Source organism: Rhineura floridana, chromosome 4 (genome assembly GCF_030035675.1).
Source record: "Rhineura floridana isolate rRhiFlo1 chromosome 4, rRhiFlo1.hap2, whole genome shotgun sequence".
NCBI lineage: Eukaryota > Metazoa > Chordata > Lepidosauria > Squamata > Rhineuridae > Rhineura > Rhineura floridana.
In genome coordinates this window covers 206,789,391-206,807,757 of record NC_084483.1, presented here as the reverse complement: position 1 = coordinate 206,807,757, position 18,367 = coordinate 206,789,391, and the positions used below count along the sequence as shown (strand labels likewise).

The following is an 18,367-nucleotide window of genomic DNA, read 5'->3' as shown; positions in this document are numbered from 1 at the left end:
TTCCACGGCTATTTTTGAAAACAGACTTTTTTTTAAAAAAGTCCACCTCTGAATCATCAATTGTAAAAGTGATAATTTATTGATATTTCCTTTTAAAATATTGATATTTCCTTTTAAAATATCAATATTAATATCAATATTTTTCCAAGCAGGAAAAAAAGTGTTTTTTTTGTAAGTTTATAGTTTATTTATAAAAAACACATGGATTGATAAAAGTAGTGGCTAGTGGATACAGAACGAACTCGAATTGATGCCAGCCTGTTAGGTCAATGGAATACTTTCAAACCGGCACCAGCCAACAGATCCCATCCCTGTTGTGAAGAGAGGGGCCACATTCACACCAGACATGTATTCCACTATTATTCCACTTTAAACAGTCAAGGCTTCCCTCAAAGAATCCAAGGAAGTGGAGTTTGTGAAGGGTGCCGAATGCTGTCTGAAGACTCCTGTTTCCCTCACAGAATTACAATTCTCAGAGTTTTCTGGGAAGAGGAAATGACTGCTAAACCACTTTGGCGAACTGTAGCTCTGTGATGTGAATAGGGGTCCCCTAACAACTCTCGGCACCCTTCACAAGCTACACTTCCCATGATTCTTTGGGGGAAGCCATGGCCGTTTAAAGTGGAATAACAGTGGGATGAATGTCTTGTGGCCTCTCTTAAGAAGTTGTAGCTTTGTAGTCTGGAGAAAATGTGACTGGGGGAGCAAGACATAAGTGCCTGGAAAGCATAGGACATCCTTTTCCTTCCAGCGCTTGATACAGTCCATTTTTAGGTATTTGGTTCCTTTCAGCTCTTTGAAGTCTTAGCTTAGTTGGCTGAATGCTACTTGGAAGGTGCAGAGGTTGAGTAGGTGCAAGCTGCACTCAAGAGCACTTGCGGGTGGTTGGGGAGATTAGGAGGCGGCTCTATTTTGCAACCGGGATCCAATTTAATCCTGTTGACAACTTGCTTGCTGCCATTCCGAATGTGTGTCATTTAATCTGCATTTAAACTCATTTTTAAAATAATATCTTACTCAAGAGCATCTTAATGTAATTCCCAGTAAGAACCTCAGTTGACTACTCAACCAGAAACCCCAGCAGATGTAAAAGCTTTGCTTTCTGCTGTTATGGAGGCTGCAAGGCTAAAAATGCAAGTTGCTTGCTGAGTGCTAGCCTAAGCAGCAGACTAAAGCTGTGACCGCAGGCACAAAGGGTGCTCTTTGGTCAGTTCCTTACTGAATGCACGGTTGGTTTCAATGGAGAAGGGTGTAGCTGCTCACGGATCAATGTTTTGTTCAAGGTAGGTCATCTCTGTGGCCTGTCAACCTTGCCAGCGTTTAATCGAGTCGATGATAAGGCTCTTCTTGCTGAACACAGCTCCATTTATCAAAGTTATGGCCTATTTGCTAAAGCCTTATTAGTTGACAAGCCACTGACCCGGTAAACTCTCATAGCTGTTACGGCTGCCTCCTGCAGAAGGCTGCAAACTGCAAAAATTACCGTTCTCCCAAGGGAACAAGGAACCATTAACAACACACTGAGCACTTTATGTAAAACAAGTGGGGACTTGCAATAAGTGGCTAGAGAGAGAGCAGGGAAGGTGGAAGGAGATAACTTTCCTTTCCTCCTCCCACTCCACTCTGCAAGTGTCCTCTGGGGCTTGACAGGGTGGGTGGAAAGTGAGGGCAGAGGTAAGAACACCAAATCTCCCTCCTCTCACTACTTGGACCCTTCTGCCAACTGCAGTCCTACATGCCCATGCATACATACATATGCATGTATGCGCACAGTGCACAAACATGCAGTCTCTATTCAGGCATGCTCATTCACAGACCAGAAGTCACAGAAAGGCCAGCAGCTATCGGATCCTAATCTGTGGGGAGTGCCGTGCCTAGGAGAGAGTTGGGGAGCGCAGGCGTTAGCGCACAGAAGGGCTGGTCACTCGGACTGAGACGGCTAGGAATTCCCACAGCAGAGGCTGAAGTAGCTCAAGATCAGCAGTGGGAGATATGCTTCCTCCAACTCATCAGCTTGCATCATTTAAATTCTAGGCAACAGCCAGTCTCAGCAGGGATTGATAGAGTAACAGTCAGGGTGGATAATGCCTGTATGAGGAGCATCCTGAAGAGGGCTTTGTTCCTCTCGTATACTTTCTAGTATACGTCACAGCAGGGATAGCTAAAGTGGCACCCTCCAAGATGTTGTTGGTCTCCGGCTCCCATCAGCTTCGGCCAACATTGCTGGTGGTCAGAGATGATGGGGATTGTAGTCCAAAAACATCCAGAGGGCTTCAGGTCCCCCAGCCTTGCTCTGTATAGCATTAGTCTTCAAGTGGTGAGTCCAGTTGACCTAAGGTGAGTCACAACAGTGTCATTGCCACCATACAGTAAGCAATTAAGTAGGTCCTCACATGCATGTTTGGGCTCAAGGTAGGTCCCAGGTCTGACAAGGTTGCAGATTGCTACTTTATAACATATAGTCATATCTCAGATACACAGTATTTAGTATAAATTGCTGTGGTTTTTGGATCAGGATGAACTGGATCCAAATCATTATTTGACCATGAAGCCCAGATAAGTGGCCCTTGGATTAGTCACAAACTCTCGGTCTAGCCAGGTTTAACCTCCGTCACAGGGTTGTTATGAGGATAAATCTACACAACCCTGAAGACTCGATACAGGTGTAAGTGTTGTGATGATGTATCCATTGTCAGTTCAATGAGCTGCTGGGTAATCAGTGCAAAGCTAGAGTTCCAAATCCCCTGGCAACTGCTGTGGCAACTCTGGTATTGGCTCTTTTGCTATGCAGAAATGGGGAGAGGGTCGTGCTGAGCATTCATTGGTATACCTCCCAAGAAAGATCTGTGTGCCTCCTTCAGCCTAGCAATGGAAAAAGGCTTAGAGGCCTCAGACTTTTGCAAGCCCACCAACTGGACAAGATCTAAGCAAGCATACAATGGTCCTGCTGTTTGCAAAATCAATCCTGCTAAGCCAGTGCCAACCCCTCAGCGTACACCACCTTAACATTGATTTCAGTATCGTTTGTATCAAATTAGCTCCATTCAATATAAAATTGACTTAAGCTAATTTAATATAAGGCAGGCTTAAATCAATATTTCACTTAATCAGGTCTTAAACTGATTTTAGCTTACTGCAGTGCACATTTGTGTGTAGATGTGGTTTAATGTTTTGTGAAATGTCATAATAGCATCAAAACACACACGCAGAGTGTTCCTTGTTTGTATTGAACATGGATTTTTTAAAAACTTGTGAATATGGTTGCCAAGGGAACTAGCGTACTTAATTCAAGTATGACTATGCAAAGATGGAAGGGAATTGTGGATGGGCCATACCTTGGTGTAATAGCACATCCTCAGCATGTTCCTGGTAACCCACATTAAAAGGATTTTGTGCCATAGAGCTGTAGAGGAAGGGCCATAGCTCAGTGGCAGAGCACACAAGCTTCACATAGAAATGGTCCCAGGTGCAATCAATAGCATCCCCAGTGAAAAGGATGTTGGTAGAAGGTTGACCCTGTGTAATAAGGCAGCTTCCAGATATTTCACATGAGCAAAGCTTACATTTAATTGCATGTCTCTCCACAACATATAACATCCCATCCCTGGAGTAGTGTCATTCTGTGGTCCCCCAGCCCCAGTGACACATGCCAAGAAGCTTTTTGATTCCAGTGGGCCACAACTGATTCATCAGATAAGCAATAGAGTAATTAAATATTTTTGGTGGTCATGAGTTGCATGATGCGAGAAAAGGACAGAAGCAAAATATAGCATTGCTCAATTAAATGAGGCCAACTCATCCTCGGGCATCTTATGTTGGTGACCTCATCGTTAATGGTAGTGAGTGCATGTATATCTCTGCATGCAAAACATCTGTACATGTGTGCATGTTTCTTAGAGAATCATTGGAGCTGTGATTGGCAGAGCCGCTCTGGATAGCACAAAGGTGCAGGGGGCAATAGTAACTGGAGGAAGCTGTCTAAGAAGAGCCCTATAGCTGGATCAGGCCAGTGGCCCATCTACTCCAGCATCCTGTTCTCCCAGTGGCCAACCAGATGACTATGGGAAGCTCGCAAGCAGGACCTGAGCCCCAAAGCAATCTCCCCTCCTGTGTTTTCTTGCAATCGGTATTCAAAACCATACTGACTCCACCCATGAAGGAAGCACATAGTCAACATGGCTAGTAGCCACTGATAGTCTAATCCTCTTTTGCAGCCCATCCATGTTGGTGGGTCTTGATGGCCCTAATGTGGCCACTAGCTATCCAAAAGGGCCTAGCAGTAAAATAAACTACAGATGGAGCAAGAGGGCTGTGGGAAATTTGCAGCTGCGTGAAAAACAGTAAACTCATTTTTGGCCATAGCATAATAGAGTAAAGCAGCCTTCCCCAATCTGGTGCCCTCTGGGTGTTTTGGACTAGAAGTCCCATCACTCTCAGCATCATATTGCTGGGACTGATGGGAGTTGTAGTCCAAAACAGCTGGAGGTTGGTGAAGGCTAGATTAAAAGTTCTGAAATTTCCCAGGAGAGACTGGCAATCTGCACTGGAGTTCAAACGTCCAAATACAAATAACACATTTATTAATATATTGCTTTTTTGTGTGTCCAGAGCACTTCTGAAACATTATCTCAGTAATCCTAGATGGCATGAATACAGAGCAGGGATGATTAGTTAATGCTAGTGTCCCTCTTAAGCAAAAAAATAAAAAAGTAGCTGCTTTCCACTAATGTAGTCACTCAGTTCTGTTCATGGATTTGAAGACCACAAAATTTATCATAAGCTTCATGAGTGATCTGAACAACACAGCCAATTAATTAGAATGGTGGTGTCATAATCATAGGTCATAACAATGTGCCCAAGACAGATAGCTCTGCTGTGGAGGGTATGCTTTGCATGCAGAATATCATTGCTTTGGTCCCTGGATCATAACAGTGCTGAGGAAAGACTTCTGCTTGTCAACCTGGCAAGCTGCTATGAGTCAGAGTAGACAGTACTAGCCTAGGTCATGGACTGTCAAAGGCTTTGACAGTATGGTAGCTTTAAATGTTCATATAATCACAAGGGGTTTTTGGAGGTAATTGCAATTCCTAGTCTCTCCACCAAGTTCCCAGATTCTGGTCTTCTGCATGCCATCCACGTCCTCAAAACCTTCCAGTAGGATTCCTTGCTCTCCTTTCCTCCTTATGCAGTAAATGGAGTTCCTTGGCCACAGGAGTCCACCAGGCGCAATAGCCATACCTTCAACTGCAGGATGCTGATCCGTCCCCCAGACGAGCCAGGTGCAGAGAACCAGGAGGCCCGACAGCGTTATGAAGTCATGCAGTGCTTCACGGTGTCCCAGCCGAAACTGATCAAGGAAGAAGGTGAAGGTAGGAGCTGAGGGTGGCTCATTTAGAGGTGCTTGCGTGTGCTGCATTGCATTCCTGGGGGTAGGGAGGGGAGGAGGAGAGACAAATTGTCCTCTGCTGTCCTCCTGTAGGACCTTTCTTGCAAGGGGATTGCAAGGAGATTGCGGTATTTCCTTCCCACTTTGGAGGAGGAGTCATGATGCCTGCAGCTCAACATACAGGCCACAAGTTCGCCTTTAGGGAGCGGGGAGGTATACCACCTTTGCAGCTCCTGAGACCTGCGCCAAATCTAGGTGGCCCAGGTGCATCTGCACTGCAGGCTGAATGAAAGGCAGGTGTGGCAGGTGCAGTCTTTGCAGGAGGAGCAGGGACACCAGGCAGTCTGGGGCAGGCCTGCCAGTTGCATTCATAAGGAGCTGTGGTTGTCCTCGACATCACTCTTTGTACAGGAAGGGACAAAGGATGCACTTGTATGTTTTCTAATATTAGCAGATTGGCAAGCCCTTTATCTCTGGCAAGATCATTTGGACTTCTGTGACCCAGCTGCTAGAGAAACAAACATAAGATCCTTCTGATTTTAACTGCACACAAACAGACAAAAAGTAGCAGGCATAGAGGCTTGTCATCTGAGATAGCTAAAAATAGATTGGAGGTCCTCACCCGGTGAATCGGAGGTGATGTTTCCCTAAGCAGCCTTTCCTCTACAGGGTGGTCTCCTCTGATTTGCACCTCTTGCTCCATTGAACCCAGCAGCAGCTGATAAATATTTATACCTTGCTCGAGCACCACAGCACCACAGTGGTTGGGTACCTGGGTAGATATATGTGCATAGCAGACCTGGGTTCAGGATTGGGGTCTCAATACATACCTGCAGTCTGGCTCAGCTCCATAAAAGAGACTTTCCGGCAGAACACTTTGGGCTCATATCTCCGTAGTGGCCATTTCGTTCCAGTGCATTAGCTGAATTAATCCATTGCAGCTTACACAGGAGATCATGACTGGAAGAAATAAATCACAAAGGGGTTTATGAGCAGATACTTTGCCCAGAGCTGATAGTTGTTGGCTTTTGCTACTGCCTTTTATTTTACAGCACTGCCAGATCCAAATGGACTTAGAATTAATTCTCCCAAACAGTGTGGAGTGAACACACACATATACTACGCCAATGCCAATCCTTCTTCCCAAGCAAACTTTCAATAGTTTATAAAGTCTGGCTGCTGTTGAAAAGGTTTAATTCAACAATACTGCTTTTCACTGCAAAATGTGGCTTAGACATGGCTCTAGTGATCTTTCCTAAGCTGGGGGGCTGGGGGAGGGGGGAAACTGGCCTGAGCTTTCCCCAGAATTAACAAAGAGAGTAGCTCAGGTTGGCCAGTCACATTCTCATCCCAAATCTGAGGTCAGAGAGACAGCCCTCCAGGATGCTTTTCTGTGCAAGTCCTCTCTCTCTCCTCCTCGGAGTTCTTCCTGAAGCTCCACATCTCCAATGCTTTGTTTGCCCCAGTTCACTGGGACATATCCCAGGAACAGCTCATGTCTCTGACATCAAATCCCAGGCAGGAGTCACTGTTTTCATGTTCCGTTTTCGGGTTGGTTACAGGGAAAGTTAATTCCTTGTTTAAAAAAAAGAGTCCAAGAAGCTTCCTTTGGCAAAAGCTGCATCTCCTTTGGGAGGTCTGCTTTTCTCTTTGGGAATGGTGGTTTTAAATTCAGGCATGCGTGTGGGTGAGGTTTGGTGCTGATGGCAGACATTGAGGGAGAGTGAGGAGACAATTCTGGGAGAGTCTGGAAAAGGGGAAAGGATTTTTCAAAGGTACCCTGGCCTGCAGCCTAGCCTGTCTTCTCTTCCCACATCCGACCTGGCTCTGCTGCTGCTTCTCTTCCCGGCAGATTTGCAGTCCTGTCTGATATGCATCGCACGACGATTACCTCGACCCACAGCTCCTGCCACATCAGAATCCTTCATGACCAAGCAGGATACTACAGGTACCATTCAGAAGGGGAGCCAGACCCTTGGTCCCAGGGTGCTGGGGAAGGGTAAATCTACTTCACCCTAGCGTAGCCATCCACCGTGGGATGGAGATGGTTTATTTGGGAGCAGCTGGTAACCTTTCCCCTGGCCTGAGACATCTGAGATGTATGTTTTCAGGACCCACCCTATTCCTGTGATTGTTATTTGTTATTAAATATTAAATTTTAAACTGCTGTAACTCACCCTGGGACTTGCTGGTTTTGGGTAATAAATTTAACAATAACAACACCACCAGCAACAGCAACAATGGGAATAATGGTAGCACTCACTTGGCCACAGTCTGCAGTCCCTCTGTACATGTGGAGCTGTGCATCATAAGAACGTAAGAAGAGCCTGCTGGATCAGGCCAATGGTCCATCTAGTTCAGCATCTGCTTCTCACAGTGGCCAGTCAGATGCCTGTGGGAAACCTGCAAGAAAATCCTGAGTGCAAAGAGCCCTCTCGCCTCCTGCATTTCCCAGCAACTGTTGTTGTTGCTGTTGTTGTTGTTGTTAATATTAATATTTGTTGCCCACCCTTCACCAGTAGGTCCCACGGCAGGTTATAAAATCTAAAATACAGTATTAAAAAGAATTAAAACAAATTTGAAACACAAGAATAAGGTGGGTTCTGAAAATATACATCTCAGGAACTGAAGGCCAGAGTAAAGAGGTGTGCCTTTAGTGTTCGCTGAAAACTTTATAGCGAAGGTGCCAGACATACCTCTGTAGGGTATTCAGAAGTATACTGCCTCTGTCTATGGAGGCAGAGCATAGCCATCATGACTAGTAGCCGTGGATAGCCTTGCCCTCCATGAATTTGTCTAATCCTTTTTTAGAGCCATCAGAGTCAGTGGCCATCACTGCATCCTGTGAGATAGAATTCTGTAATTTAGCTATGCAGTGCGTACAGAAGTATTTCCTGTGTCTGTCCTGAATCTTCCAACATTCAGCTTCATTGGATGTCCCCAAGTTCTAGTGTTATGAGAGAGGGAGAAAATGCTTCCATCCACTTTCTCCATGCCGTGCATAATTTTAGACACTTCTGTTATACATATCAGGTGGAGAGGCTCTATTCCCTTTAAAACTGGGGAAATCTCCACAGACATATCCCAGTGGTTCCTCTGCCCCACTTCATAAGGAAATGTGGCAGGAATTAAAAGAGGTGTGGGGACAGTGAGCAAGGGAAGGGAGTAGAAAAGATAGTGCCCACTTATCAGTGTAGACTACTAGTCTATTTTTTTAAATGTTTACTCAGTTTTTAACAGGTATAATCAAAACATCAAAGGCGGAACCTCCAACCTCCCCTCTGCCAAAATACTAGCCTATTTATTTTACACATCATGATCCGTGTACAGAGTGACTTGGGTAGAGTTCAGGTTCTTGTTCAGGGGCAGGAGGAGAAGAGGCCAGGACTCTTCAGCTGCGGAAGAGGACTGAGGAGTTAGCTCAAAGGCCTCAGAGGAAACTTGGGTTTAGAGCTGGGGGGTTGAAAAAAGAGAGAGATCTTCTGGGAATGAATTACAGATGTCAGAAGCAGTAAAGGAGAATGGGCAGAGCCGTTAGTGTTTGCAGGGCTCAAGTGAAGGAGCTAGAAGAATGAGGTGTAAATTAAATAAGTGATGATCTTAGACATGGCTGTATGGGCATTCATTTAGTTATTAATTAAGACATTTATTTAATCTCGTCCCACCTCCAAACGTGGAGTACTCAAGGCAGCCTATGCAGGATTTTTTAAAAAAATAAAACCCAGAAACATTCATTAATAATCAAAACCAGAGCAGAAAGATGGAGGTTTGAGATTTGCTGACAGAACCTCGAGATGCCTTTGTTGAAAGACAAGTAAGAAATAGTCAGCAGAAGTGTGGATAAGAGCAGGCTCTGCTGTTCAATCCACGTTCTTTATGGCTCTGCTTTTGGCTTTCCAGGTCTAACGCGTCTGCTTTCATTCCTCTCTACTCAGGTAAAATCATCTCCATTGACACCAGTTCCCTGAGAGCAGCAGGCCGGACCGGCTGGGAGGACTTAGTGAGGAAATGCATCTATGCGTTCTTCCAGCCTCAGGGCAGGGAGCCATCATATGCCAAGCAGCTATTTCAGGAAGGTAAAAAGCTCCTCTCTTTGCAAGCACTGCCATTGTTGTTGGGTGTCCTTTCCGGACTGGAAAGAAAAGAGAAATCCCAATGAAGGAGGCAAATAATGCTGCCAAAGGAAGTAGCTGAAATGGGTGTATCGTGCCGGTGGCCTCTCCGGCTGGCAAGGGGCCCTTGCTTGGGCAGTCAGTAGGATTCCAGCAAGCTGCCAGCCATCTCTCCCCACTCCCATAGCAACCTGGCCTAGAAGGCAGTTGGCTTCCCATTTCGGGGCAGTGTGCCAAGCCAGAGGCCTCCTTGCGGCCCTTTCAAGAAATAAGAACTAACACAAACGAGCCCAGCTACTTAAGGCTGGCTGCCTTCTTAGTCCTGAAAGAGGACAGAGATGGCCCAAAGTCTTTTCAAGAGGGTCCCTTTTTATTGAGAGAGTAAATGTGGCAGTGTGGTGAGAGCACTGGACATAGATGAGGGAGATCTAAGTCCCAATTGCTATTAAGCTCACGTGGGTGACCTTTTCCTGGTCATACTCTATTTCAGAGCCTGACAGGATAGTTGTGAAGATAAAACTGGGGGCAGGGGAAGGATCGTGTGTATGCTTCATTGAACTCTCTGGAAAAAGAAGGGTGGGACAAAAATGTGATAGATGATAATTCTTAGTGTTTCTCTGGCACTTTCCCAAAGTGCTTGAAACACCTCACACATGTTATCTTGGTTATCCTTATAAGACTTCCACAAGATGGGTCAGTGCATCGCCTTTTTTGCTGAGACTGAGAGAATAGCATCTTTGCCAGCCATGGGTTTATCTTCTCCTTATTCGTAGCCCGGAGGGGGCATTTGGCATCCTACGCTGATGAGTTCCTTAGGAATTTTGAGCGGCTTGGTGCTCCCTCCTAACAACTCAAATCCTATGGATCCTTTTCTTATTCTCTCTGCTCATCTCCCTTTGCCTCTTTTGGGAGGGGAGTGGTATTTGGGAGCCCCTACACTTCAGTGGAAAGAGGAGGTTTCGAATGCTCAGCCCCACTTGGATAACTTTGGCAAGCCACTGTCTCAGTTCTCTTATTGTAAAAAGGGAACAGTATTCACCAAACTCAGTGTTGATGCAAGGACAAAAAGGAGTTCATGACTGCACAGTTATACAGAAAAATCTCTGTTAGAATCATTACTGCTGATAGCAGAAGGCAAGGGAAAGCAAAGCATTGCTGCCTATTCAGCCACCTTCTCTCCCCCCCCCCCAACTCTTTTCCTTTCTTTCCCCCTCCAGTCATGACACGGGGCACAGCCTTCAGCCCCTCTTACCGGTTCACACTAAGTGACGGGACTGTTCTGAGCGCTCATACCAAATGCAGACTTTGCTGCCCTCAAAGCCCAGAGGTGCAGCCGTTCATCATGGGCATTCACATAATTGAGAGGTGAGTCTTGAGAGTTTCTGTTTATTTATTTAAGGCATTTATATACTGCTTTTCAGGTTTACATTAATTTATTTATAAAAAAAAATTATATCCCACTATTCATTTTATAAAACAACCCAAAGTGGTTTACAACATATATAAACACAGAACGGAACAATTTAAAATCATTAATTCCTCTCCTCCTCACCCTCGTTGTCTGAATTGAACGATAAATGTCTTGGCCCCAGGACTCTTTTTTGCTTGTGGGACCCCATAAGTTATCCAGATGGTGCCGTTACATATCAATAAATGATGATGATAACAGCTGGCTCTTCAGATCCCTTTCATACATGAAAGCTTTCCTTTGTGGGGATTGTCCACTGACAGGGACTGGCCTGTTGTACCATACTGTGTGACCCATGGCACAAATGTGTGGGGGGGAGGGGTTATGCCACGACTGTGCAGATCGAACCAGAGCATGTGAGCATTGCAACGGCATTTGTTGTGATGAGTGCAGCAGGAAACCCCAAAATCCTGCGTTTGGGGTTTTAGGTCCACGCTGGGAGTTTTTTTAGGCTAGCTCCCATACTGGTATCCAGTGTGCCTTTGGAGGCTAGTGTTTAAGCTTTGGCAAGCAGCGCCATCGTTTCTGAGCAAAAAAAATAAAAAGTACAGGTAGGAACAGAATTTCCATTTCAGGATTATGTAATCCTGAATAAAACAACATAAATGACTTCAAAGTACTGGTGGGGGGGGGTTTACAGGTCCAGTGCCAGTGGGTGGCAGTTTGGGCATTGGCCAAGGGCCCCTGTGACTGAGAGGGGCCCCTGATGCTGGGTGTTAGTGGGTGTAGCTCCTGCTCGGCAGTCTGTGCCAAATTGGGCCACGAGGCGTGCGCCCAGCAGGAGACACCCTCTCAGGCATGTTGACACCTTAGCTGCCATTTTGGGTGATGGCAAGCATGTGCACACAGTGCATTGATGCAGCTGGGCCTATTTAAGCCCTGGTGGTGGCAGTAGTGCTGCCACTGCCTTTCAGGCCCACTGCAGTCTGGTGCCAGCCTGGGGGAGCAGGTAGTATGACTTCATCCTATTTTAAAAGAAGTTTCTCAACCCGCTTTTCTTCCTCTCATTGTTTTATGGGAACGCTTTTCCTTTTGGGTCGAAGAGAAGTGTGTAGGATCCTTTGAACTCTGGGAAGGTTAGGTTTGAAGCAGTTCCCTGAAAAATCACAAGAAAGATCATGCATTTGGCTTTCTGGTAGCCAAACAGGAGGAAGAGCCAATTATGAATTTTAAACAGATTCACACGATGAGCTGCAGCCTGGTGGTAAGTCAGGAGGAGGAGCTGTCTAGCTGAACAGGTGCAGCTGTGCAGAATGGTCATTATCTTACGGGGGGGATCAAAATTGACATCAGCAATTTTGGGAGGGGGGGAACCATGTTTAGATGAGAAGCCTGTCAAGGTAGTGCTAGAATGGCAAAATGAAGCTGTTCTTGGTGTATCAGCCTTAAAGGGACATGTGAGCTGCTCTGGATTTAACTCCTCCGGGCTGCCATGCTGTGACATTTTCTGGGTTTAACGTAGAGCAAGTATGGGGCCCTTTGGCTCTCCAGATGTTGCTGAGCTGCACTCCCCTCATCTCTGGCCATTGGCCATACCTGCTGCAGCTGATGGGATATGTAGTTCAGCGACATCTGGAAGGCCAAAGGGTCCCCACACCTGGTGTAGAAGTTCAGACCTTTCCATTGTTGTGGCTTTCAGGGATTCTTCGGTTATGCCGTTTCCTCTACTGGAGTCCTTATGGAATAGTTCTTTCAGAGGCCCATGTGTGAAGGGGGGGAATTAGTCACATGAATGTTCCTGGCACAATTGTAGAAGCAATTGAGCCTCCTGATCACTGATCAACAGAAAAGTTGCACTTGCTCAAGGGTTACCGCTAGTTCAGTGGGATTTTCTCTCCTTCTCATCCCCCCCTCCTGCAGAGTCCCTGTGCCATCCCCAAATCTGCTCTTGAGAGTTAGAGAAACTCCCAGAACAGACTTAGGAGGCTCCCGGGAGGGAGAAGGGAGTGATCGTTGCGTGAGGAGCTTAGTGCTGGAACGTTCTGCAAACCCAGGTGGATGACCAGTTCCCACGTAACGTTTCCTCTCCCCACCCGCAGTGAAAGCGCACATGATGGGGGAAGCAGACCAGAGGGCATGTAAAACATACAGCCTGTCTCTCTCTTTCCTCCACCAAACACCTCTCTCTCTGTCTCTCTCCCTTTTTCTTGACTCAGAGAACACGGCACACTGTCACCTCAAGAAAACACTAACTCTGGAATGCCTCTTCCCCGTGTCAGTCCCTCACTGAACCCCAACATCTCCCCTGGACAAGGCATGGCTTTGCCCTCTCCTCTTCCTCCCGCCAACGGTAGCATGTTAACGACCGGTGCAAGCCACCCACCAGGACCTGGCCTGCATGGCAGTAGCAGTGCTGCCCCCAGCCAAGCCGCTTTTGGATGTTCACCTGGGAGCCAGATGGGAACGAATGTTGCCTTAAGCCAGGGGCAAGCTGGTCTCCAGAACAGTAGCCATGCTATAAACCTCAATAGCTCACCGATGAGCAGCCCTGGGGTCACCCCACCACAGTTCATGTCCCCCCGGCATCGGGTAAGCCCTGGACTGGTCCATCGGCCTAGAGTGCCAAGCAACCCTTTTTCTCCCTCTATGCCTACCACGCACTCCCCGGTAGGCATGGTGGGCAGCTGCGGTGCCAGCAGTACCCTTGGCAACAGGCCTTATCCGGGCACCCCATTAAACTCCATGCAGGGACTGACTGAAGGGCCCAGCCCCCCAATGGGCTACTCCAGCCCCTCTCCTGTTCTGCGGCAGCCAAGCAACCAGAATTCACCCAGCCGGATGAGCCTGCCATCCATGAAGACGGAGCCAAAAGACAGCAAGGAGATCACTTCCATCTTGTGCGATATGAGCCATTCTGACAGCTGCCCAAGCGACAGCAAGCCCCTGGACCTGGGCTTAATGCATGGTGGTGGTGGCGGCGGCGACAGGCTCTCAGAGGGTGACAGCAAGGGCTTGCAGGCCACCAGCCACAAGCTAGTCCAGCTTTTGGCTACGACGGCCCAGGAGCAGTTGCGGCATGCTGATGCAGACACCAGCTGCAAAGACCCCTTGTCTTGCACAGGCTCCTCCGGTGCCCCAGCCTCTGGAAACCCCCTAGGCAGCGCCTGCCCATCCTCCCACAGTTCTCTCACAGAGAGGCACAAGATCTTGCACCAGCTCCTCCGGGAAGGCAGCCCTTCAGACATCGCCACCCTGTCCATGGAGCACGAGAAGAAAGACAACGCGCCCAGCGCAACAGCAGTCGCCGTTGCCCCACAAAGCCAGGCCCCGGGGACCCCTGACATTAGGCTGGAGGCAGATGTGGTGAAGAAGAAGGACTCCAAGGACCATCAGCTCCTCCGCTACCTGCTTGACCAGGATGAAAAAGAGCTGGCGGCCAACCCCACCTTGAGCCTGGACGATGTCAAGGTGAAAGAGAATCCAGAGCAACTGGATCCCTGCAGTGCCATCGCTCCAGCCCTGCGAATGAAGCCCTCTGCTCAGGAGGAGGTGAAGCCGCAGTCACAGGGCCAGGTGGGTCTTTCTTGTTAGAAAAGGGACAAATATGTTGCTCCGCAGGGGAGGAGGCTTGGGTCACTACTGTTGGTTGGTGGCGCTCCTTTCTTGACACTGCAGGGTCACGGAGATACGGCGTTCCAGAACAACCCAGGTAAGGGGCTGTCCAGATAGGGCTTTTTGCAGCTTCAAGAGCCATCCCAGTGCCTGTGTTCAAGTGAGCCTATTGTGTGACCCTGAAGTTTGTAGTAGTATTTGGAGTTTTATTACAAATACATTTTTATTACTGTATTAGTTTAGTGTGTCTATCCAGCCTTGGTAAGTTGAGGAAGGGGCCGAGCCCAGTGGGTGGAGCCCATAAAATCCCAGGTTGAATCCTTGCCATCGTCAGTTGAAATGGATCTCAGGGAAGACCTCTCATTGCCTGAGGCCCTGGAGAATTGCTGCCAGTCAGAGTAGGTAGTACTGGGCTAGATGGACCAGTGGTCTGACTCAATATAAGGCAGTGTCATCTGTTCATTAGGAACTACTATCAGGGGCAGTATATCAGCCTGTTTATCATCTTTGTTATATGCAAACTGCATTGTTCTATTGAGTTTGCTGCCCTCTTAAATAAACTGCATTAAATATGTATTGTTTTCAGTAACAGTAGTTTTATATCTAGCATTTATTTTCTGTTACTGAAAATACACAGATGCTGATACCAGGCCCGGTGCCAGCAGGTGGCCAGGTTGGGCACTGGGCGAGGACCCAAGAGCTCACAGGGGCCCCTCACCACCAACAGCGCTGGACCTAGTCACCTCTTCCCACACCCATCTTCATTGCTGCGGGGGCCTGCCACGACTCGAATGAGTGAGTGAGGCAAAGGGGATGGGCACTTGCTTGCTCATGCCAGAAAGTGGCACCAGCAGCAGCTCTTCGTTCTCCTGCTGGAGTCGCTGGCAGCCGAGGTGGGGAAGAGGGAGGCTTTTGCTTGAACTCCTGAGAAGGAAGAAGGGCAGCTGTTGCCTCGCAAGACACAAGCAGGCACCCACCCCCTTCACCTTGTGACACTCATTCATTCGAGTCGCACCAAGCAGCAGCAGCGCCGCCTCTTTCCCGCCCTCTTTGCCCACCCCAAAGAGCTGCCCCACGCTGGCAATTCCTGCCACCCAGCGAGCGCAGCAAAAGGGGGGGTGTAGAGCATGGGAGTCCTAAACATGTCTGTGAGAGAGGGGGGAGGGCACGGAGGTGAGGCAGAAGAGAGGGGGGAATAGCAGGAGGGTTGGGGCGCTGGAGAGAGAAGCATGGTGTGAGCATGGGGCAGGAGGGGCTGGTGACAGAGAGAAAAACTGCATGGAAGAGGAAGGATCTGGGGGGCAGGAGGGTTGCTGAGAGAGAGAAAGAATGGCATGGGGTAGGAGAGGTATGAGGGGAGAGAGGAGGGGCTGTGAATGAGAGGGGGAGATAAACAAAAATGGAGGCATGGGACAGGAGGCTGTGAGAAAGGGACGGATATAGGGGTGGGAGAGGCTGGTGAGCAAGTAAGAAAAATGAGGATATGGACCAGGATGAAGGAAAAGAGAGGAGCAGGGGTCAGGAGTGGCTGGTGAGTGAGTGTGTGTGTGTGTGAGAGAGAGAGAGAGAGGGAGAACAGATGTATGGGGTCCAAGGGTGTGAAGAGAAAGGGAGGGGTTATGGGGTAGGGAGGAAAATGAGAGATATGGGCATGGGGGTGAGAAGAGGCAAAGAGGTACAAGGTGAATGGAGAACTATGGTAGGGAAAGGGGTGCATAAGGCGTTAAGGTGGTGGAGGCTGCCATACAGCAACTCCTGAGTGCCCTGGGGCCACTGATAGCCTGTGCCCAATGGCCCCCCCAGAAACCTGGAGCTGGCCCTGGCTCATGATTGGTTGAAATGCCCCTTCCCCAGTTTCAGGGTTCCACTTGCAGGCTGAGATAGGGGGTGGGTGGCTTTTCAGCAATTTTCAGGGAGGCAAAGTTCACTGGTGTTCTTCCCAGCTCCTCTCAGCTAGTGGCCACCTCTTCTCTCCTGCCCAAATGCTCTGGAATAATGTAATGAGGAAGGGAGTAGAGTCAAGAGGGTATTGCACAGAGTGGTCATCACAAAACATGTGTCATTTCTTTCTGGAGCTTCACTTCATGTCCAAGATCACAGAAATTCCTGCACAAATGCAGGTGTTAGGATGGCTCCTAGAAGTTCAAATAAATGCTGTCCAGTATATCCTCCAGCTCTTAATATATTTTGACACATGCAGTATCACTAATACAGTTCTGAACAGTGGCGACACCTGGTTACTTGCTAATCTTTGTGTTTTCAAACCAGAAGGCCTAAGACAAGCTACTGGTAGTGATGGTTTATTCACATTATGGTATCAAGCAATGCAAATTGTAATAAGATGACACACCTTATGATGTCAAGACAAGCCTTTGAGAGTTTGGACTCGAAGACAAGAATTTGGATACTGAAATTGCAGGAGCACTCATTCTGGCTGCTCCTGCACTTGCTGCTGTTTGTCAGGGGCTGTTTTACACGTTACCTTGCAGAGGCTGCTGCAGCTGATCTGGTTCAATGAGAAGGGTACCTGTAAAACAGGCATATTTTCAAAGATCTGTTTAGGTATACACTGCAAAGAGGCCCAAAGTGTCAGCTATTTGCTAGGTACTATGCTTGCCCTACGTGCCCACCATGGTGCAAGATGCACTGCCAGAAGGAGAAAAGCTTCCTTAGTGATTTGAGGGTTGGGGGGTAGTATTAAAACCTTTTTTGCTTGTTTTATTGACTAACAGTATTTTGTTAAAGAGTCTGCATGCTGCAGTTGAGTGTGTTAGGGACTGGATTGTAGATCCTGTTGTGATAGAGAGATGTGCCTTGTTTCAGAAATCTCTTTGGCTTCACCAACAGAAAAAAGATCTCAGGCTTTTAAGGGGCTCTGGGCTATTCATTTCCAACATTTCCTGAACTCAAGAGCCCAAATATGTCATAAGTCTGTGAGTGGGCTAAGCACGTCTAAGAATTTGCAGTCTCCCTTCTGTTTGCTAGCTGGGAACTGGCAAAGTTAAGGTACCGTTATCTCTTGTAATAGAGTTATTAAGTGGCAGTGACAGTTTATTTATTTATTGCACGTATACTGCCCGATAGCCGAAGCTCTCTGGGCGATTTACAGCAATCAGAAACATTAAAACAAATATACAATTTAAAACACATATTTTTAAAACAATTTAAAACACAATTTTAAAATTTAAAACAATATAAAAACAAATTCAAACAATTTCCCTGCAAGAGAGATTTCAGTGTATAAATATTCATTACAAGTGGCTATGAATAGGAGAGGCCGCTGCTTTCTTGCTTTCTCAAGCCAAGGAAGATGACAACATGGATAAGGCTGTTAATCCTTTTTATCAAATAGACCAAGAAGAGTTTGACACTTCAAGTACAAGCCCACTTGCAGACTTATGTCAGACTGGGGCTGCTCTGTGTGAATAGCCCAGAGCCCCTTAAAAAGCGTTAGATATCAAATAATGCCTTAAAGATTCTTAATGAATTTAAGGGGTCCATTCATCTGGGAATCTCCACTTGGTGATCCCATCTGGCATTAGGACTTCAGCTCTCTTTGTATCCTGCCTACAAAAGGCTCTTCTCTGCACTGTTTCCCATCAGCTGCCCCTTGCAGGCTTCTCTGGTTTCTTCCCAGACTTTGCAGGCTGAGCTTCTTTGGGCATACCCCAGATGTCGGCTTCCCAAGTTCCACAGTGGCAGTAAATCGGAAAAAAAGACCATTATTTTTTGGGGAAGCCTGGGGCATGTTAGAGATAGGGAGTTTGGAAGCTTTTGAAACCCCTGAAGTTACACTGAATTGCAGGAAGGTTAGGGTCATGCAAGGAGCTCTGCTTTTCATTTTAGCAG

At 47.4% G+C, this 18,367-nt stretch overlaps 1 protein-coding gene across 10 annotated transcripts in view; it reads left to right on the top strand.

Annotated features, from left to right (window-relative positions):
* NCOA1 (nuclear receptor coactivator 1) overlaps window positions 1-18,367 on the top strand; it is a 393,348-nt gene that overhangs the window by 322,335 nt on the left and 52,646 nt on the right. For 9 of the 10 annotated variants that reach the window (XM_061625854.1, XM_061625846.1, XM_061625848.1 and 6 more), the window contains 5 exons: window positions 5,190-5,369; window positions 7,239-7,334; window positions 9,322-9,462; window positions 10,716-10,863; window positions 13,123-14,479. In XM_061625854.1, coding sequence (XP_061481838.1) covers window positions 5,190-5,369; window positions 7,239-7,334; window positions 9,322-9,462; window positions 10,716-10,863; window positions 13,123-14,479 — 1,922 coding nt within the window. The remainder of the gene's footprint in view (window positions 1-5,189; window positions 5,370-7,238; window positions 7,335-9,321; window positions 9,463-10,715; window positions 10,864-13,122; window positions 14,480-18,367) is intronic. The other variant, XM_061625852.1, reaches the window with a different exon arrangement.